This window comes from Carica papaya, chromosome 6 (genome assembly GCF_054855325.1).
Source record: "Carica papaya isolate Zhongbai chromosome 6, ASM5485532v1, whole genome shotgun sequence".
Classification (NCBI taxonomy): Eukaryota; Viridiplantae; Streptophyta; class Magnoliopsida; order Brassicales; family Caricaceae; genus Carica; species Carica papaya.
The window spans coordinates 31,920,483-31,939,977 of NC_142314.1; the positions used below are offsets into that span (position 1 = coordinate 31,920,483).

Genomic DNA, 19,495 nt, shown 5'->3' on the forward strand with positions numbered 1-19,495 from the left:
TATAAGGTTGGAGTTTTGCGGGTTTCAGATCATAGAAAATGAAGTACACAACCTGCAATGCTAAGATTTAGCAATCACTCAGGCCAAAAGCACTGTTAATCAGCTTTGTTCTATTTAGATGCAAATATAGCCTACTAAAAAAAATTTCAATAGTAAATTGAAACATAATCTATAGATTTCAGAACAAATAAATATTCCAGAAATGAACAAGTCGAAAATTATATTAATTTTTTTGTACTTTTTTCATTTTAAATTGTAAAAAAATTAAGAATCTGTAAAGTTATGCTGTTTATGTACAAATACAAACTTAAAAAGGAAATTGTATAAATTTTTCTTCTGCTGGAAAAAGAAAAAATTATCGAGAAAGGTCTCCTGTACATATAAATGGGAGGAGCAACATAGATGTTGACAGGGAAACTGAACAAGCATCTGACTTACAACTGTGCTCCCCAATAATCTCTCACTAAAAAGAAGATAATGTGTTGCAGCTGACTTGCCCACAGAGTTAGCTAATGGATGGCAACATAGGATCCATGCCCAGCCCTGAGCCACCGAAGCCACCAGGTTCAGCATGCTTCACTCTACCAAAATATCGAATATGACGCAAGAGCCTGGCCAGGAATGTGTTGTGGCAGATTGTTGAGCTATCACACACAATTGCTACATGTTTGCGTGCCCTTGTTATTGCAACATTCATTCGCCTACTATCCCCCAGGAAGCCAACAGCTCCCAAAGTGTTTGACCGAACCTAATATCAAAAACACAATATCTAATTATTATCTACATTAATGAATTTGTGTCAATATTCTTCTGAAGCACTAGAAATTCTATAGTTTATGTGATGAACTGAGGCTTGCTGATTGGAAGATTACGATTCATTATAATAACAAGTATATCTTTTCAACTGAAAAAAAACAAATGCAGTAAGTTAGAATGCCATAATAAACTACACGATTATTTGAAGAAAATAATTTGGTGTGGCACTAGGCTGTTGAAAGGGAACTAGAGGTTTCGGATGCTATATTGTTGTTGCTAACTTTTTGGATTGAGGGTTCTCAATGGTTCATGAAGGATTAGCCATCTATTTTCGACAGGTTTAAGGATCAAACTATTTAACTATTTAGGGATATCAAGGGTAACAGAAAGATTTAGGGGGAAAAATCTCTTAAATCACAGGGTAAGAAGTCAGAGTGAGTACGGGGAGGGAATTTAAGATGCTTCTCAGTATGGTGAACTATAATAAGGGAGACAGACTGGAACGAAGCAAGGTGGGGGATGTTCCAGTGGTACTGTTGTGTTGTGGGATGAAATAAAGCAAATTGGAGTTGGTTGATTAGTGCAGGGGGTTTGTCCGATATTCTTTTAAGATTTAGGTTGCCTCGTTTAAGTTGAGTGCTCAGAAGGATATATGACAAAGGGAAGAGGCTGGGGAGGAAGTTGTTATGGAATGATCTGGAGAAACTCCAGGGTCGATTGATTTCTCATGGGTGGTTGAGAATGATGTTCAGATGGTTTTTACACCCATGAGAGATTGAAGTCTTTCTCTCAAAAGGATGCTAAGGAGTCTATGGAGATGTCGGATCAATCTCATTGATCTTCTTTTATTTGATGGGAGACAGACTTGGTCCAACTTGAGGGAGAGACCATTCTTTTTTCAAAATTAATAGCTTTCATGTTTATGGATACTCTCAATTCTTAGTCTAGATCAAAAACTGCAGCCTAGTCCACTTTGTTCAGTTTCCTTTGTGCTAAGAAAGCAGTAGCATCAATTAGAGGACTTGTCCATTCAGTTTTGGAAATAAATGGTTTACGGCTTCTTGGACGGTAGTATGAGTCCCAAATGGAAAAGTATGCTAGTTTTAGGATTTCTAAGAATTTACAGCAAGTAAAATCCATGTTGAAATAAGGGGCCAAAAGGAAGCTTGGGATCCTTAGGCTAGAAGGGACAAATGGATGCTTGTCTTGGAGAATTTTGATTGACTAGAAAGTGAGGGTTCTTGTTGAGAAGTGTATTGCATGGGAAGTACAAAATGCACAATTTATATCTTTCTGCTATCCAAACAAAAGAAAGAAAAAAGGATTGAGGAGTTGCACCAAAAACAAAATTAGTAAGAAAACCTGTAACAACCAATATTTAATTATTTTTATTTTTATTTAATTATTATTTATATAATTTTAATTTATTTTAATTTAATTTAATGAAAATAATAATAATAATAATAATAAAAATTGGTAGAGAAATTAGTTAGAGATTTAATTAAAAACAATTTTAGATAAAGGGGTGAAAATTTGAGTTTTGGGGGTATTTTTGAAAGAAAAATCGAAAACTGAGGGTCAAAACGCAATTTAAAACAGTTACGCCACGTCAGCTGCCTGGTCAGCAGCCCCGACCAACCAGGACGCGCCAGGTGGCAGAGGCGCTAACGCAGGAGACCACACGGGGGGAGCCACCTGGGTGATCCGCGTGCACGCGATCAAACGGTTGAGATCCGTTCCCGCGTGCACGGATGGCTCAGATCAAAAATGCGCACGGACGGCCTAGATTGAATCGCGCACGGACGGCCCAGATTGAATCGCGATGAACGACCCAGATTCACTCCCTATTTAATCGCAATCGGACGGTTCAGATTAAAAGCGATGGACGGCCCAGATCAAAAGCAGATAGATATAAATAACCTCATCCGCACCCAAACCCTAAGCTTACCCGCCAGAACCCCTCGCCGGAGAAGACAGCCCAGCCGCCGGGGAGCCGACCGCCGCCACCAGCCGCTGTACCGGAGCAATTTTTGATCGCCAAACGAGATAAAATTTTCTCCTCTTGCACGAAATTCAATTTTAAACACACTCATGGCCAAATCGGAGTGAAAGAACCAGTCGATTGTCCCGAAAACGCCGCCAAAGCTCAGAGGCGCCGCTGCGGGGTGTTTCGAAAAATGCCTCTGATGAGGCCCTTCCCGATTCACGTTCGATGTAATTTTTCCACTGTTGTGACCACCGTTTCCTTCTCTACAGATTAACCGAAGCAAAACACCCAACCGCAACGTGAGCCAGAGGAGCCGCCGCACCGGAGAGCCCCACCGTTGGCAAGTTTCGGTTTTTTGCGTTCTTTCGGCCTACTGAGGGCCCTAAGTGTGTTTTCTCGCAGGAATCGGTGCAAGTTCGGCTAAAAACGGCTGAAAACAGCCAACCTGAGGCGGATCGCCGCCGCAGGCGGCGGCGACGTTGCGAGAGCATGGCAGAGCCGCTGTGTCGAAATTCCGAAATTAGCCGAGTAGGCCCTAGGTCTGATTTTTGGATTTATTTGAGATACTTGTAGGTACCGTAATCGCGTTTCAGTTCCCGAAAGAAATTTCAGGGAACCCGGGGATCGCTCGTAGGCGCAGTAAGCATCTAATTTTCGGCGCCGAATCAAGTAAGAACTCCTCACCCTATTTCCTATCATAGATGTGAAGTTTGAATAAATAATAATACTGTATTCTGTACAAATTAAATAGATATACATAATTAATTACGGTTGCTAATGGAGCCCGAGCCAGACATTATTTTCTATCGATTCCTGTTTGATTTATTTTACAGTTTAAATGCATTATGGTATCTGGTTTATCTATTCTGTGATTTTAAATGCATGTATCAGTGCTTACTTCACTATTGTTTGATTTTGGGAATTTAAGATATGATTGCATTGTTGGATACATGTTACTTGTTTATGTATTTATGTTTGATTTGGTGACGGAGATTAAGAACAAACAGGAATGAGATGTGATCTGATAAATGGATAAGGTGACAATCTCATTAGATATCCTGGGAGATGGTGGAAAGATTGGGTTCATAGGGAACCCTACCGTGAACATTGTCTCATACCGGACGGGGTATGGAGACTTGGTCATTTGGCGCTCATACCGAACTGGATATGGGGACGGCCTGCTTCACCCTCATACCGGACGGGATATTGAGATTTAATGTCTTGGTGCTCATATCGGACGGGGTATGGAGACGGCCCTGGAATTAAGATTGTTAAGGAAAATGGTTTACGTGTAACGATGACACCCCTGTGGATCCCCATGGATACTAGTAAGCTAGTGAAACGAGAAGTGGTAATGATCAATTATTGTTAATGAATACGAATTTATGATATGTTCTATGTTATTAATTATGCATGAAATTGTGATCCGTATGATATTATTGCTTTTATAAATTGTTTTCATAAATTCCACATTGATAAGTGAATTGTAAATGATTTTATTTATGATAAACGAATCTATTTGAATTTACTACTCTATTAGTTGTTTTGATTTTCTACCAACCTTTATTTTTGTGACAGCGATATAGTGTGATATTCTTACTGGGTTAGTATAACTCACTCCTTATTTAACCATTTCAGATCAGGAGGACCCGGTTCCCAAGCCCGATCCGCAAGAAAGTTACGAGTAGATGCTAGATACTTTATAGTTTCCTTTATTTTTTTTCTATTTTTCGTATTTCTTTCAGAGAATTTGTTCCGTAATATTTGTTAGTACTTTTGAATTATCGTGTAAGAAATGTTAACCTTAACCTTTATTTCGCTTCTGCACTCAAATTATTATATGCATTTCTTTTTAAATTTCTAGGGTCGTTACAGTTGGTATCAGAGCCGCGTTCCTCGGACCCGTCCCTTACACAATAATACTTAGAGAAACACCAAACAATAAATTATCACTCAACTATTCCTTGTGAAATGCAGGTACAGAGAAATGAGAAGAGGAAGACCCCCACTAAACCGAGCAGCCCGGGAGGGTTCGCTCAGGGAAGACGTGGAAAGGGTATTTGAGATATTAGAAAGACTCATTGCGGCCCAACAGGGCTGAGAGGAGAGGAGGGAGCTTCCTAACCCTCCCCCGCTGCCACAGGTTGAGCCACCACTACAGTGAGAGGATCCTGAGCCACCCTGGTATGGCCCTGCTCCTCCACAGTACCACCTGGTACCAGCACCACAGTATAATCCAGTGCCCCCGCCGTATCAACAAGGACCACCACAGGGCCCCTCAGCCTACCATCATCCTAACCCAGTCCCTTTTCCACGGGATCCAGTTCCTCCCACGATTGACCCGGATTACATAGAGAGGTACAAGAGACTAAACCCATCCACTTTTGCAGAGGGATCATCTTTTGAAGATGCTGAGTACTGGTTGGCAAAGACGGAGAAAGCCTTCAAGACTTTAGGGGTGACTTCTGAGTAGAAGGTCACCTTTACTACCTACATGCTAGTGGGAGAGGCAGACTGCTGGTAGGAACTCAAGCAGACCACCCTGTCCGTTCCAGTTACTTGGGAACAGTTCCTAACAGCCTTTCATGCAGAGTACCTCCCAGAGTATCTCCGACATCTGAAGAAGATTGAATTTGTCCACTTAGTCCAGAGGAACATGACTGTGTCAAAATATGCTCGTAAGTTCTTGGAGTTGGGCCGATACTCCCCTACGACATTGTTGGATGAGGGCAGGAAGGCTAGGAGATTCTAGTGGGGAGATTCTAGTGGGGCCTCCGCCCAGAAATCAGGCAGCATTTGTTCGTGCTGGAGTTCATGACCTATTCGGCCGTTCTGGCCAAGGCATAGCTGGTGGAGAGGAGCTTCCACACCCTCCCTCAGGCAGCAGGGAACCTCAGACCCTCAACTCCACCCCGCAGACCAGCACCTACTGTGTCTGTCCAACAGAACAAGAGGCCCAGACCGGTGATCCAGGCTCCCCCTCAGGGTCCAGTGGTAGAACGTGGTAAGATCTGTCAGCATTGCAGCAGGGATCACGGGAACCGACCCTAATACCGCCTCAACAACACTTGTCGCATATGTGGTAGTGCCCAACATTATGCGAGAGAGTGCCCAAGGAACCAGAATCAGGGCAAACCTCCTATTTAGGGCAGAGCTTACAAACTCACCCAGCAGGATGCCGAAGCCGACCCGGACGTGGTACAGGGTATGCACACTATCTGTAACCATCTTGCTCATGTTTTGATTGACACTGGTGCATCGCATTCATTTGTTTCACCTGTTTTTGCATCAAAATTTAATGTATTACCTGATAAACTTGATTCAATATTATTTGTATCTACGACTGGAGTGTAACACTATTGGGAGAAGATGCCTCCAAGACTTGTGCCGTAGAGATAGCAAATAGGAAACTGAGTGTAGATCTAGTAGAATTAAACATGGGAGATTTTGATGTAATTTTATGGATGAATTGGTTAACGGCGTATCACGCCACAGTAAATTGTTTTAACAAAAAAATTGTATTCAATCCTTCTAATGAAGAGTCATTTACAAATTAATAAAATAATTTTGTACTTATTCCTTGATAGCAAGTTTTCTTATTCATCGAGTACCTTAAGCTAACTGTTTTCTCTAACTAGGCAAACCCTTGTATTCAAGAGATTCCGGTAGTACGAGACTTTTCAGATGTGTTTCCGAATGAATTATCTGGATTGCCGGTGGACAGGGAAGTCGAGTTCACCATAGATCTACAGTCAGACACCCAGCCTATTTCGGTTGCTCCTTACCGCATGAGCCGCGTTGAGATGAATGAGCTGAAGAAACAGATTACTGAATTGCAAGAAAGTAGTTTTATCAGACATTGTGTGTCCCCTTGGGATGCCGGAGTCACTTTTGCTAGAAATGGAGATGGAACGTTGAAACCATGTATTGATTACAGAGGATTGAATAAGGTCACAATCAAGAACAAGTATCACATTCCCAAGATTGATGACTTCTTCGATCAGTTGCAGGGTGCGCAGGTCTTCTCCAAAATAGACCTGCGATCAAGTTACCATCAAGCGAAAATAAGAACAAAAGACATCCCCAAGACGGCTTTTCGAACTAGGTACAGACACTATGAGTTTCTAGTCATGCCATTTGGGTAACCAATGCCCCAACCATCTTCATGGATCTGATAAACAAGGTTTTCAGACAATTCTTAAATCAATTTGTTATCGTGTTCATCGATGACATCCTGGTCTATTTAAAAAGCAGAAAGGAACATGTTCACCATCTACCTCAAGTTTTGCAGGTTTTCAGAAAAAAGAAACTGTATGCAAAGTTGAGTAAGTATGGATTTTGGCTTGATCAGACCACCTTCCTGGGACACATCATATCAAAGGATTGAGTATCAGTGAATCCTGAAAAAGTTGAAGCGGTGCTCGGATGGGAGAAATTGACATCAGTTAAAGAAATCCATAACTTTCTGGGAATAACGGGCTATTACCGCAGGTTTGTTGAAGAATTTTCTAGTCTAACTGCTCCCCTAACCCGACTCACAAAGAGAAATGTCAAGTTTGAGTGGAATGAGTATTGTGAAAGAAGTTTTTCGGAACTAAAAAAATGACTGACTACTGCACCTGTGCTGGCCTTACTGAGTGGATCAGGGGGATATACAGTTTACAACGATGCCTCCTATCTAGGCCTGAGTTGTGTTCTAATGCAGCATAGGAAGGTCATAGCTTATGGATTCAGATAATTAAAGAGTCCTGAAAAAAATTATCTCACCCATGACTTAGAGCTTGCCGCAATCATACACGTCTTGAAGACTTGGCGTCATTATTTATATGGAGAAACTTTTCAGATTTATACCGATCGCAAGAGTTTGAAACACATATTCACTCAAAAGGATCTCAATATGCGTCAGAGAAGGTGGATAGAACTTCTTAAGGACTATGATTGTGACATCTTGTACCATCTGGGTAAGGGCAACGTGGTAGCCGATGCACTCAGCAGAAAAAGTACAGGTATCTTAGCCCATTTGATGGTTTCAGAATGCAAGCAAATTGGGGTCACACAACAGGTTCGACTTCAGGACTTGAAGAGAGTCACATGTTTGGGTCATCTGACCGTCCAGCCTGAGTTAATGCAGAGAATAAAAGAAACTCAGTCAACTGATCCCGCCCTAGTAGCCTTCAAGAACGATGTACAACAGGGAGTTAGCTCAGAATTTTGAGTCTCCGCTGATGGGTTACTCCGATTCCAGGACATGGTGTGTGTTCCAGGTGACAGTGAGTTAAAGAGAGATATCATGATAGAGGCCCATAGCTCAAAGTTTGTTATGCATCCCGGAAGTACTAAAATATACCAAAGTATACGACCCCAGTTTTGGAGGAACGGGATGAAAAGAGACATAGCTGACTTTGTGTCTAAATGCTTGGTATGTCAGCAGGTCAAGGCAGAGCATCAGCGCCTAGTCAGGTTACTTCAGCCATTACCGATCCCAGAGTGGAAGTGGGAATATATCACTATGGACTTTGTGACAGGGTTACCTAAGACACGCTCAGGACATTATGCCATCTGGGTAATTTTTGACTGGCTTACCAAGTCTTCCCACTTCTTAACCATCAGGATGACCGATCCCTTAGACAAATTAGCAAGAATGTATATCTAGGAAAAAGTCAGATTGCATGGAGTCCCAGTGACAGTGGTATCCGACAGGGACTCCCGATTCACTTCTCGATTTTGAAGTAACTTTCAGCAAGACATGGGAACAAAGCTGTCCCTCAGTACTGTCTTCCACCCTCAGACTGATGGACAGTTAGAAAGGACAATCCGTACACTTGAAGATATGCTCCAAGCTTGTGTCCTTGACTCCGGGTGCCATTGGGACGACCATCTACCCCTGATAGAGTTCGTCTACAACAACAGCTACCAAGCGAGTATTGGCATAGCTCTGTATGAGGCATTATATGGGCGCCCCATGCAGATCGCCGATTTGTTGGAAAAAAGTGAACGATAGAAAATTGTTCGGCCCGGAACTGGTAGATGAGATTACATCCAAAATATTTAAAATCAAGAAGAACATTCAGACGGCTCAGAACAGGCAGAAGAGTTATGCGGACACCGGAGGAGAGATTTAGCGTTTGAGAAAGGCGACCGAGTGTTCTTTAAGGTCACTCTTTTTAAGGGAATCAGTAGGTTCGACAAGAGGGAGAAACTGAACCCCTGATTTATTGGACCATTTGAAGTTTTAGAGAGGATTGGTACTGCCGCCTACAGACTAGCACTGCCTCCAGAACTTTTTAAAGTCCACAATGTGTTTCATGTGTCCATGCTACGCAAGTACAACCCGGATCCCTTTCATGTCTTGGCCCACGAACCTCTTCCAATCCAGGAGAATTTATCCTACGAGAAAGTACCAGTCGGCATTGCGGATCGAAAGAGCAGATTACTCCGCAACCGGAGATATCCTTCGTGAAAGTCATATGGCATAACCACACACCAAAGAAGGCCACATGGGAGCTAAAATCAGACTTTAGAGCTTAGTACCCCCAGCTGTTCGATCGAGAGTAAGAGACAAATTTGATGGATCAAATTTCTTTTACGGGGAAGAGAGTTGTAACACCCAACATTTAATTATTTTTATTTTTATTTAATTATTATTTTTTATATAAATATAATTATTATTTATATGATTTTAATTTATTTTAATTTGATTTAATGAAAATAATAATAATAATAATAATAATGATAATAATAGGTAAAAAAATTAGTTAGGGATTTAATTGAAAACAATTTTGAGAAAAATAGATGAAAATTTAGGTTCTGAGAATATTTTTGAAAGAAAAATAAAAAATTAGGAGTCAAAACGCAATTTAGAAAAGTTACGCCACGTCAGCTGCCCGATTAGCAGCCCCGACCAATCAGGATGCGCCAGGTGGCAGAGGCGCTGACACGGGGGGCCACGCGGGGGGAGCCACGTGGGCGATCCGCGTGCGCGCGATCGAACGGATGAGATCTGTTCCCGCGCGCACGGACGGCCCAGATCAAAAATACGCACGGACGACTCATATTGAATCATGCACGGACAGCCCATATTGAATCGCGCACGAACGGCTCAGATTGAATCGCGATGGACGACTCAAATTTACTCCCTATTTAATCGCAATCGGACGGTCCAGATTAAAAGTGATGGACGGCCCATATCAAAAGCGAATGGGTATAAATAACCCCATCCGCTCCCAAACTCTAACCAGAGCCCCTCGCCAGAGAAGACAGCCTAGCCGTCGGGGAGTCGACTGCCGCCACCTGCCGCCGTACCGGAGGAATTTTCGACCTCTAAACAAGGTAAAAAATTTTCCTCTTGCACAAAATTCAATTTTAAACGCACTCATGGCCAAATCGGAGTGAAAGAACTGGCTAATTGGCCAAAAAATATCGCCGAATCACGGCGCCGCCGCCGCTGCGGGGTGTTTTGGAAAACGCCTCCGATGAGGCCCTCTCCGATTCCCGTTTGATGTGATTTTTCCACCATTGTGACCACTGTTTCCTTCTCTACAGGTTGACCGAATTAAAACATCTAACCGCAATGTGAGCCGGAGGAGCCGCAACACTGAGAGCCCCACCGCCAGCGAGTTTCGATTTTCTGCGTTTTTTCGGCTTACCGATGGCCCTAAGTTGTTTTCTCGTAGGAACCGGTACAAGTTCGGTTAAATTCGGCCGAAAACAGCCAACCCGAGGCGAATTGCCACTGCGGGCGACGACGCCATCGCAAGAGCACGGCAGAGTCGCCGTGCCAGAATTCCAAAATTGGTCAAGTAGGCTCTGGGTCTGATTTTTGAGTTTATTTGGGACACTTGTAGATACCATAACCGTGTTTCATTTCCCAAAGGAAAATTCAAGAAACCCGATGGTCGCCCGTAGATGCAATAACCATCTAGTTTTCGGCGTTGAATCAAGTAAGGACCCCTCACCCTATTTCCTATCATAGATGTGAAGTTTGAATAAATAATAATACTGTATTCTGTACAAATTAAATAGATATACATAATTAATTACGGTTGCTAATGGAACCCGAGCCGAACATTATTTTCTATCGATTCCTGTTTAATTTATTTTACAGTTTAAATGCATTATGATATCTGGTTTATCTATTCTGTGGTTTTAAATGCATATATCAGTGCTTACTTCACTACTGTTTGATTTTGGGAATCTAATATATGATTGCGTTGTTGGATGCATGTTACTTGTTTATATATTTATGTTTGATTTGGTGACGAAGATTAAGGACAAACAGGAATGGGATGTGATCTGATAAATGGATAAGGTGACAGGCTCACTAGATATCTTGAGAGATGGTAAACAGACTGAATTCATAGGGAACCCTACCGTGAATGTTGTCTCATACCAGACGGAGTATGGAGATTTGGTCATTTGGCGCTCATACCAGACGGGGTATGGAGACGGCCCTGAAATTAAAATTGTTAAGAAAAATAGTTCACGTGTAGCGAGGACACCCCTATGGATCCCCATGGATACTAGTAGACTGGTGAAACAAGAAGTGGTGATGATCAATTATTGTTGATGAATACGAATTTATGATATGTTCTATGTTACTGATTATGCATGAATTGTGATCCGTATGATATTATTGCTTTTATAAATTGTTTCCATAAATTCCACACTGGTAAGTGAACTGTAAATGATTTCATTTATGATAAACAAATCTATTTGAATCTACTGCTCCATTGGTTGTTTTGATTTTCTACCAACCTTTACTTTTGTGACGGCGATATAGTGTGATATCATTACTCGACTAGTGTAGCTCACCCCTTATTTAACCATTTCAGATCAGGAGAACCCGGTTCCTGAGTCCGATCCGCAAGAAAGCTACAAGTAGATGGTAGATACTTTATAGTTTCCTTTATTTTTTTCTATTTTTCGTATTTTTTTCAGAAAATTTGTTCCGTAATATTTGTTAGTACTTTTGAGTTATCGTGTAAACGATGTTAACTTTAACCTTTATTTCGCTACCGCACTTAAATTATTATATGCATTTCTTTTTAAATTTCCGGGGTCGTTAAAAAAACCTACTTAGTAAGAAGTACAATATGCACAATTTTAGAGCCATACCATTGATATGATAACTGCATCAGCCTCCCTTCCTTGAAAGCTGTCAATTGTTGCAACTTCAACTCCTGTAGCCTGAGGAAACTCATCAAGCCTGTCTCTTAATAGTTGTACCTGCGCAACATAAGGTGATTGCACTGCAATAGCTGTTGGGCTAACACCTGCATAACAGATTTGGAAAGAAAAAGAAAGAAAGGGTTTATTTCATCAAAAAAATAGTTGCAGTAGATTAGTAAAAGACATAAACAACAGAACTACAGAAGACTTAAGATAGAAGCCACCATACTAACTACATCGAAGCTCTATCATTGAAATACAAGAATCAGCAGGATAAAAGCACTGCATGATCTAATGTTGAAGAGATCAAAAAATAAGCTTTCCAGAAATTTTAGTCATAAATTTGAATTGGCTGTGGAGCCAGAGTTTAGTTGTGGAAGCTTCTAATAAAATTAACAAAATATATTGGGGCAGAAAAGGTTCATCATGGAGGTCAACTGTTGCAAATGAGCCTAATACCAAGGCTGATGGTTGATGTGAATTTAGCTACTCAAGTCATTCTATTTAGAATTTATCTCACATTCGCTCGTGATCTTTCTTTGCTATGTTGTAACTCGCTACTTCCATAAATAAGGGTCCCTTAGGTATTCTAGGCAATGATGAAAATAAGAGGATAGAATTAGCTTATAGTTGGAAGTCATATTCAACACAAAATAATTATTGATTAAGAAGCCAGTCAAAGTACAGTCACCAAAATTGTTGGTGTGGGCCAAGTAAATAAGTTTGCTATAACCACTATAAAAAAAATATATATTATGTTAAATCAACATCTAAATCTTTGTAAATTTGTAATATCAGTCACCCACATGATTATGAAACTCTAATATGATTCTAATTTCTACACTTGTGTTTTAATGAAGTTATTTCTCAGAATAACACAGTTCCAAAAAGTGTCGAAAAAACACCTTTCAAGAGTCCCGGTTAGAAAAGAAGCTTGATAACAGGGGGCCCTTATTCCCTAGTCCAAGCTACTTTCATCCACAAAAACATATTATCTGCCTGATTCCCTAATAAATGGCCCTTCTTTCACGACCCAACCTTGAAAATAAATGGCTCTTCTCCCCTAATCCAAGCTTGACCAGAATAACCACTTTCATCCACATATACATACTTATCTGCCTGATTTTTGTTTAACTGGCATTTAGACATATAATTATGTATATACACAGATGTATGACAGTGGTAATTCAGACTGAAATTAATGATCATATCAGCTAATAATTTCAGGCCAATCATTGTCAGCTTGCAAAACTTATTATCATTTATAATAATTGCTAGTTCTAGTGACACTGAATGGATGAATCTACCAGTAAAGGCAATTCCTTTATTCACGCTTCAGCCTTTTCTCACAGTTTGGGTACTTTGTAACACTAACTTGTCCACAAAAACTTGTTTAATTTGCAGTTAAAAAAAAAACATATATAAGCACTGTCAAAGGAATTAACTGGCGATTAACTAGACAGCAGATTTTATACAATTAACCAGCAGATATTATGTAATTAACCAATAGATTTTATAAAATTATGACAGCAAATTTTATGCAATTAGTCAGCAGATATTATACAATCATGACACCAGATTATATATAATTAACTAATAGATTTTATACAATAATGGCACCAAATTTCATGCAATTAGTCAGCATATATTATACAATTATGAAGGCACATTTTATACAATTAATTAGTAGATTTCAGACAATTATACCACCAAATTATGAAATTAATTGCCCAACAGATTTTATATATTATTTTTATGACTTATATAGTTTTAATAATTTTAATTAAGACAGATTTATTTACCTAATTTAGGAGCTGAAAATTAGCTTGTATATGTATATATATAATGAGAATTCTCCTAAGAGCACACACAAATTTTTTCGCTCAAAATCTCTATAATTATCAAGCACAAGGTCAAAGTTATAATTAGAGATTCAATATATTAAATGGAGTTCATGTAAGCATCTTATTAACTTCTTATCATGTGGCAAGTAACTTTTGTCAAGGCATTATCTTTTTTTTTTTTTCGAAAGAACTATTTGTTTTATTCTCAATCTGAAAGTTGTGATGGGTTTACTACCTGCAGAATAGGTGCCAAGTTGTATGAGATTTTTCTGTTATTTTCAGTCCATCATTCAAATTCACGGTAGAATATGCATGAGAAGATAAAAAACCTGTGCTTAAGCTATATTAGACATGAATATTTACCTGCATAAATCAAGGAAAATATGTGTTGGACAACAATGTCTACTTCTCCTTCATTGTAAAATGAACCTGTGCCAGCTGGGTCTAAATGTTCTTCACAGCCAACAGACAAACTTCCATATGGCTTTCTTGTATCAAGCAACAGCAATGGGCACTGTGTAACCGATGTTGGCTGCAATAATGTATAGAAATTATAAAAGCCATCCTATGTACAACAACCAAAAAAAAAGGAAGCATGAAGGTGGGAGATGGAAGGAAAATAAAAGGAACAAGAAAAACTAGCCTCTAGATTTCACTGCTCATATGACATTTCAACATACAAATAGACTTTCCCACTAGGAGAAATCTTAGGATATATTTTTCTATCATTAATTAGTTATAAGGGGCTTCATTCTATACCATTTTGATTTGCCAATGCAACCTTCCATATTTGTTCAAACTGAAGTATGAACTAGCTGTGAACATTAACTCCCAAAAATTTTTGCCAATCATTATATCATGGGGCAAAGAGTTCAACCAAATGCAAGTGAAAATTCCAAGATAAAACAACTGTAATATGGAAGAAAGTTGAAATTAAAAGATCAGTAACATAGGACTTAACTCCAAAAGTGCAGCACATGTAACTAACAGTTGAAAAAATATGTGTACTCAAATTCAAAGAATAACAGAATCAGGAAAGAGAATTATACCATGACAAATGGAGAATCAATGAGGAGATGAGAAGCAACATTTGGAGAAGACTTCAATAACCCATTATACATCTCCTTTGAGGCCCAACTGGCAATCGCATCATTCATACGGTACTGAGTTGTCAACACTGTACCAAGAAGGCCTTCATGCAACATTGCAGCTCTCTCCAATAAAGACACACCAAGGCCACCCTCTAAGGCTTTTCTGGATAGAATTACAGGAGCAAGCTGACACTGATCACCTGCTAGAATACAGCGTCTTCCTTGTAATATAGGGATCCAACAAGAGGGCTCAATAGCCTGACCAGCTTCATCTATAACAACAAGGTCAAACGTATCTAGCCTTCGAATCAATGGGTCAGCTGCTCCAGTACTGGTAGCAAGCACTACCTGTGCATTGGAAAGTACTTCTTTCACAGTCTCCTTTTCTTTCTTCTTCAGGGCCTTTCCTAGCTGTTTCAAAAGTTGGCGTATGCCAGCTGCTAAAGAGTCATCCTTCAAACAAAGTTGCAAATCCTTTCTCAGATCTGATTTTTTCCTTTCAAACTCTCTTCGAAAACTTTCAAGCTTAGAATTCACAATTTCAACCAAAGACTTTGATGCCACAGCTGAAGATATGCGTGCTGGATTTCCAACTCGGACAATATTTAAGCCGATACTTGCAAGTTTCTCGACCATGTTGTCAACAGCTGCATTTGTAGGAGCTGTCATGAGCACCCTTTCACCCTGCTGAACAGCAAGTGCTATTAGTTCCTTAAGCAAACCAGTCTTTCCAGTTCCAGGTGGTCCTTGTATTACCAATACAGGGTGCTTCTTATTCAACCCCAAAGCAATTGTTTTTTTCTGGGAATCATCAAAATATTCGCTCTTAATTCCACAAAACTCAGCTTCAGACCAATCTGCCAACTTATTCTCTTCCAGCCATGTAACATCTTCCTTGTCCCCAAATAATGTAGCCACTACAGCAATTGATGGGTTCTTCTTCTGCAGACCATTCTTTTGGAGCAGCATTAGGGCCTCACAGTTGCGCTGCAGAAAAAGATTACATTAAAGTGAAAAAATGACACAAAACTATGCACATACCAAAAGAAGGTTGGCAAGAAGTGGGACAAGAGATTCTGCTGTATGGCTAGACAAATTTGTTGATGTAGATGTTTGAAAATGTATGAACAATGTTGAAATTTAGAACCATATGTACCAGTGTGCGAATGCCTTGAGACTTATTTGTGATCTTATATCAACTAAAAAATATTATCTCAGGCCTGCAAAGAGAATATAGTATCACTATATAAACTAGTGAAACCTTAAAATTATTGGCCAAAGATATGCAAAATCTCAAGTCATGAGAACTAGACAGAGTGGTCTCCAGAAAAGAAAATTTGGCAGCTTGGATTTGTAATGGGAGAAAAGAATTTCATATTACTATCTCAGACATTTGGAAGAACAAAAAACTATTAAATCCAAGAAATAGTTAGATGGACCAAATTCAATGAGATCCATGTGCTATTTGTACTTGTGAGGCTTCCCCTTATTGCTCTTCAATTTATTTCCTTTTTCCCATTGCCCTAAAAAAGAAAGCATTTTCAATAGATAAACTATCTTAATTGCATACGTCGGAAGTTTATTATACCTTCCACTTTTGGTCTACATTATCCAACAATATGTTAGAGCATACATTAATCAACTAAGTGCATTTCTTTAGGTTTAAAAGTTTAATTCAGGCATTCAATATATTGAATTTTCTGGTTGCTAGGATGTTTCTCATAGAGTGAGTGCTTGATACCTTGATGGTGAGAACTGAGTACTCAGTCTATGCAAAATGATCCTATATAATAAAAAATATTACAAACTCCTGATGCTTGTTTAACATTTTTCTTTCCTTATGCACATGTATATTATAGAACTGCATAAGAGAGAATTAGACACCAAAAACTCAAACTTAACCAAATTGAGAAGAACTGCAACAGGAACAAAACTACACTATTTGGCTTGCAAGGAACATAAATGTGAAGGATAAAAATATGAAATTCAGTAATCAAATATCTCACACCTCATAAGTGAGAGCATCTGCCAGTCCTTGAATACGATCAATTCGCACACTCTTCCCAAAAAGCTTAGAGAACGTAGGGTCACCATGACGAGACTCCAGGGCTATACTGATGCTACAACCATCACGACCAAGGTTATCAACAAACCCTTGTATGCATGATGTAGCACCTGCACCCCTGCTATCACATGTCCTCACACAGACCATGTCTCCAGGAGAAAGTGTAGTAGGAGGTAGTCGATGATTGCCTTCAACCCTAAATAAAACCAAGTGCATGCCTCCCAATCCTGCAAACCAACCGCCAATTACTGATACTCTACAAAACTAAAGTAGCATGTCCAGTTAATTCATGAGTTACAAAGTCGGAGAAAAATAAAGACAAAAATAAGGCAATTCAGCTGCTCATTAGAGTGGTTATTGGCCAAGACAAAAATAATAAATACTAACTGCTAACCTGTAGATGTGCTAACTGCATATAAATTGCATATGGTGTCACATAGCTCTTGCTGAGCCTGGCCATGGCTAACCAAGAACTCAATTGGCTTGGAGGAATCTGAATCCCCATCAGGAGTAGGAATAGCATCCAACTCCTCCTGCGTAAACTCCAATTCTGCATCTCTCTCTATGCGAAGCAGTTCAGACATTCTACTTGTAAACTCATCAATCCTGCCTTGTATAGCCTTGGCCTTCTCTAAATCCATTCCCATAACACCTTGGACGGTCTTTGGCTGGGTAACTTTCCGTGCAATTGCTCTATGCTGAGCTGCAAATACACCAACTCAGCCTAAGCCTACTTTTCAACCAAACTACAGACCCAGTACAAGTAACAATCCAAGCATGGTAGAAAGAATTACATACCATATAAATAACACCTAGACTGCAAAGCAGCCATCCAAGAAAGGATTACATACCAAGTAACTAACACTTCAAGCAGGCTACAAGGCAACTATCCAAGAAATAAGAGAGCGAGAAGGGAAGATTGAAAAAGAGGAAAACCTGAATTTGCTAGCTCCTTCAGCAGCTTCCAAGACTCTGTGCTGCTCCAATCTTGAACCACCGATTCACGCTGCAGTTCCTGCAGAACATTACGCAGCTCCCTCTGGAAATGATCAAAGAGAGTTGGGTAATGCGTGCAGACCTTCAAGCAAATAGCTTCAAGGCCAAGCGGCATAGGAATGGCATTAAGATAATGCTGCGATTCAATCACGAAAGTAAGCCCAGGTCCCATCCATTGCCGGAGCTCGGAAAACTCCCCATGAACCTCCGCAGACGCAAAATCTGAAGCCATTGCCCTCATCCCTTGGCTGATCCACCTCACCACGCTCTTCCCAAGGTCTCTTCGTCCCAACGGGTCTCCATTCTGATACAAGGCCCGCACGTTCACGGCTTTCTCTCTCGTCTGCTTCTCCTGTTTCTGCTGCTTCCCACCATCCAATTCCGCAACTATTTCTATGGTACAACTAATACTACTTTTCTTAACCTTAGAAGCAGCAGTAGCAGGCCGAGTTTTACCCTGCTTTGGCTTGGCTACAATATTAGTTTTGTTAGGCTTCTTCTTTGTAGCACTAATACTACCCTTGTTCCGACTGACGTTACTGCAAGTCAATCTTCGTGGCTGAAACGTGGAACGACCTTTACACTCATCGCTCACAAACAAGCAAATCGATTCCAGCGACGAAGAGAAGGAAAGCGGTAAAACATTGAAGTTAGTCCTCCGGCGAAGACTGTAAGACAAGGCTGGGATTGTAGAAGGAAGGTTTCCAACAAAGAAGCAGGAGACTGTCTCCATTCAGTTGGAACTTGAAGCGATTCGTGGCGGACTTTCTCAGACTATCACCAAACATGATGCGTGACAAAACAATGGCGAACCCATTGTTTATGAGCTAAAAAAATGAATACCCAGAAAGCTTGGAGGTCGTTTATATATTTAAGTTCAGATATTTTTATGGAGGGAATTAGAAATTGTAGTTTTTTGAGCCTCAAACTGAATTTGAGGTGAGGACTGACGAGAGAATAAATGGGCTTTTTGCAATTATAATAATCCAGTTATTTGATTAATTTATGAACAGAAAGAGTTGAGAGATATAAGGAAGGTCATGATCGAGAAGAAAGTGGGGAAGGGGAGATCGGAGACGTGGCCTGGGATTGGCTGCGGCTGATTTTATGGCGCGGGTGATTTTGTTGACTTAAAACGTTGCGTTTTATCCAAGGTTGTGGCGTAGGACGCCTTAAGAGAATAAGAGCCTTGTGTTAAGGAGGGAGACGTCACGTGTTCGATTCCTCACCTTGGAATTTTTTTAAAAAAAAGAAGAAAAAAAATTTGGTGAAAGGAAGGAAATTTGTCCGGAAGAAGGAGAACGTCGTTTTGAGTGGAATTTATGGTTTGGCACACGCGAACAAGTAAATAGGAATGCGTGCGGAGCACGCGTAGAATCATTTATATGTATTCTCTGAAGGTGGTAGATTTTTTAACCTATCATTTAATCTATCGGTAAAATTTTTTATCCGTTATTTACTACATTGCTTATTTATAAAATTTTTAAATAATAATTAAAAATTTTAAAATTACTAATTAAAACTATATAAAAATATAATTTATTCAATAATAAATACAAAATAACATAATAAAAATATAATATTACAT

At 39.9% G+C, this 19,495-nt stretch overlaps 1 protein-coding gene across 1 annotated transcript; it reads right to left on the minus strand.

Annotated features, from left to right (window-relative positions):
* Positions 1-218: 218 nt before the first annotated feature.
* LOC110812870 (P-loop containing nucleoside triphosphate hydrolases superfamily protein) lies at positions 219-18,982 on the minus strand. Its single transcript, XM_022039748.2, has 7 exons — positions 17,848-18,982; positions 17,306-17,614; positions 16,855-17,138; positions 14,805-15,833; positions 14,119-14,287; positions 11,858-12,015; positions 219-748 (listed from the first exon to the last, which is right to left on the minus strand). The coding sequence occupies exons 1-7, from the start codon at positions 18,638-18,640 to the stop codon at positions 506-508; spliced, it is 2,985 nt and encodes a 994-aa protein (XP_021895440.2). The 5' UTR covers positions 18,641-18,982; the 3' UTR covers positions 219-505.
* Between the last annotated feature and the right edge of the window lie 513 nt (positions 18,983-19,495).

Coding starts and splice junctions, on each gene's coding strand:
- LOC110812870 (XM_022039748.2), bottom strand. CDS start 18,640: ATGGAGACAGTCTCCTGCTTCTTTGTTGGAAACCTTCCTTCTACAATC. Junction 17,139..17,305: donor TGCAGTTAGCACATCTACAG/GTTAGCAGTTAG, acceptor GTTGGTTTGCAG/GATTGGGAGGCATGCACTTG. Junction 749..11,857: donor ATGCAGTTATCATATCAATG/GTATGGCTCTAA, acceptor TTTTGATATTAG/GTTCGGTCAAACACTTTGGG.